This window comes from Austrofundulus limnaeus, unplaced genomic scaffold (genome assembly GCF_001266775.1).
Source record: "Austrofundulus limnaeus strain Quisiro unplaced genomic scaffold, Austrofundulus_limnaeus-1.0 Scaffold614, whole genome shotgun sequence".
Lineage (NCBI taxonomy): Eukaryota > Metazoa > Chordata > Actinopteri > Cyprinodontiformes > Rivulidae > Austrofundulus > Austrofundulus limnaeus.
In genome coordinates this window covers 161,841-164,043 of record NW_013953016.1, presented here as the reverse complement: position 1 = coordinate 164,043, position 2,203 = coordinate 161,841, and the positions used below count along the sequence as shown (strand labels likewise).

Sequence of the window (2,203 nt, the reverse complement as noted above, 5' to 3'; positions counted from 1 at the left end):
TCATCCCGGCCGCTTCGCACTCGGCCGCGAACCGCTCCAGCGAGAGCTGCAGATCTCGTTCCGATGAAGCCAACAGGGAACAGATTTACAAGACATTATTCTAAAAACATTTTCTGCAAGATTATTTGATGCAAACTCTGCCAGAATTTACTCTCATCTAAATATTTATTAATATTTTGCATGGAAAAAACTGCACATAAATCCTCAATGAAACAGTCCCACAAATTCAAAAATGTAGCTTGTAAAAAACATACCATACGTCACTGAGTAGCTGTTTAAGGCATTATACCCTGATGTGGTTTGGCTACTTTTGCACCTGGCAGCATTAGTAATTATGGTTTTTACATCAATTAAATCATCTTGTTCTCATTGCTTCTAATATAGGTTATAAAGCTCTTTCAGCAGGTAAAATAAACATTTTAACAAGTATGAACTCAGCTCATTTATTGGATGTTAAAAATGTCTCGTAAAAATGTTCAAATGCAGATTTAAGACAGTCATCTGCAGTGCAAATCTTAATGTATTGAAGTGAGTGAGATGAATATCAATGTGATTATTTATTATTTATTCTATTGCTGCAGCTACTTCACAGCTAAAAGAAGCACAAACCCAGTAAACCTCATTTAAAAACCAGTTTGTTCCCTGTGGAGAATTATTATCACAAGAGATAATCTCCACTGAAAACATAACAAACGCACACATGAAGCGCTCGAAGTTTAGGAACAAAAATACTGATGTGTCTGTGTGGAATAAATCAGACAGAGACTTTGACTGATAACAGATTCACCTGCTCTCAGCTGAATTCATTCAGCTCATTACTGGACTCYGTTTTCTCTGAGCCTGAGGGAGCAAACAGGCTTTGATGTTTCRATCTTTGATTCATCTTTAATAATACGCTCCGTTCCTTTCTTTGTGTAGTGGCTCTGAGTGAGCGTCTATCTCTCTATTAGGATTAAAATATCAGATGTCTGAGCCTCTAAATCAATCAGTCAAATTTATTTGTATGGCAAATTTCAGCAACAAGGCAGTTCAAAGTGCTTCACTCTATAAAAACATGAAAATTACAAAGTCATAGAACACACAGTTAACAGTTTGTCAAGTGCAATCGTTACACATCAAAATGTTGATTAAATCAGCTTTCTTCTCATCTAGAAACCTCGTGAAGAAATACTGTCCAAAACGTTCCAAAGAAGAAGAGCCAAGGTGAGTAACCTGAAGTTAATTATTCTGCTTTKTAATCTTGTGATACATTTTACTCTTAATGACTAATTTCTGACAGGCTGTTTGAAAGACTTGGACCTTATTCATACAGAAACACAAAAACAATCTTTTTAAGGCTGTAATGCTGTAAATGCACCAAAACAGGAAACAAGACAGGGAGCGTGTGCATAATGCCGGGTTCACACCAAACACGTTTTGAGCAGCAAAAATGYGCCCAACGCCTCAAGTTGGACACACTACGTTCAGACCGGGCCGCAGACTAGACGTACGTCTGAATGGGAGGAGCGTCTTGTTTTTTTCCGGTCTGTCTTAATGGCGGATGAAATAAAGATGAAACAAAGAAAATGGCTTTGCTTTATTTACTGAAAGCAAGTGAACGTTGTGCTCATGAGATAATTCACCAGATAATTTAGAGGCGGTCTGTTTGGTGAGTTCACTCCAGGAGCTGCGAACTGACAAACTATTTTTTTTGTCTCGAGCCCAGTTAAACACACGTCCACCATATACTTTGCGTGTAAACTGCTGCTTCAGCTGCTCAAACTGTGTCCAGTGTGTACCCGGCCTAAAGCTTACATACTGGGTGCAAACTGTAAACAAAATTAGATACTGCATAGCGGGAGCATATATGACCCCAACACTCCCCAAAAAAATTAATTCAAAAAAAAGATGCAAAGCACCAGTCACCAGAACAGATTTATTGTTTTGAGTGGGAGTCTGGGGAGTTGGCTCATTGATGGGCTCGATGGACAGCCCTTCATCAGAGCTAAACAACAAAAAAAGAGAAAAACCTGAAACTCCTATGTTGAATAGTTTTTGACTTGTAAGCATTTTTGTATGTTCAAACACTCCCTTTTTTTTAGATGGAACCCCCTACTCAAATATGGTAAATGGTAACAGGACTGTATAGCGCCTTTCTATCCATCAGGGACACTCAAAGCGCTTTACACTGCAGATATTCACCCATGCACACACACATTCACAC

General features: G+C 38.7%; 1 protein-coding gene across 1 annotated transcript in view; it reads left to right on the top strand.

Annotated features, from left to right (window-relative positions):
• fnbp1l (formin binding protein 1-like) overlaps nt 1-2,203 on the top strand; it is a gene marked incomplete at its 5' end in the record, with an annotated part of 53,661 nt that overhangs the window by 29,448 nt on the left and 22,010 nt on the right. The window contains 1 exon segment of the mRNA XM_014027084.1: nt 1,153-1,203. Coding sequence (XP_013882538.1) covers nt 1,153-1,203 — 51 coding nt within the window.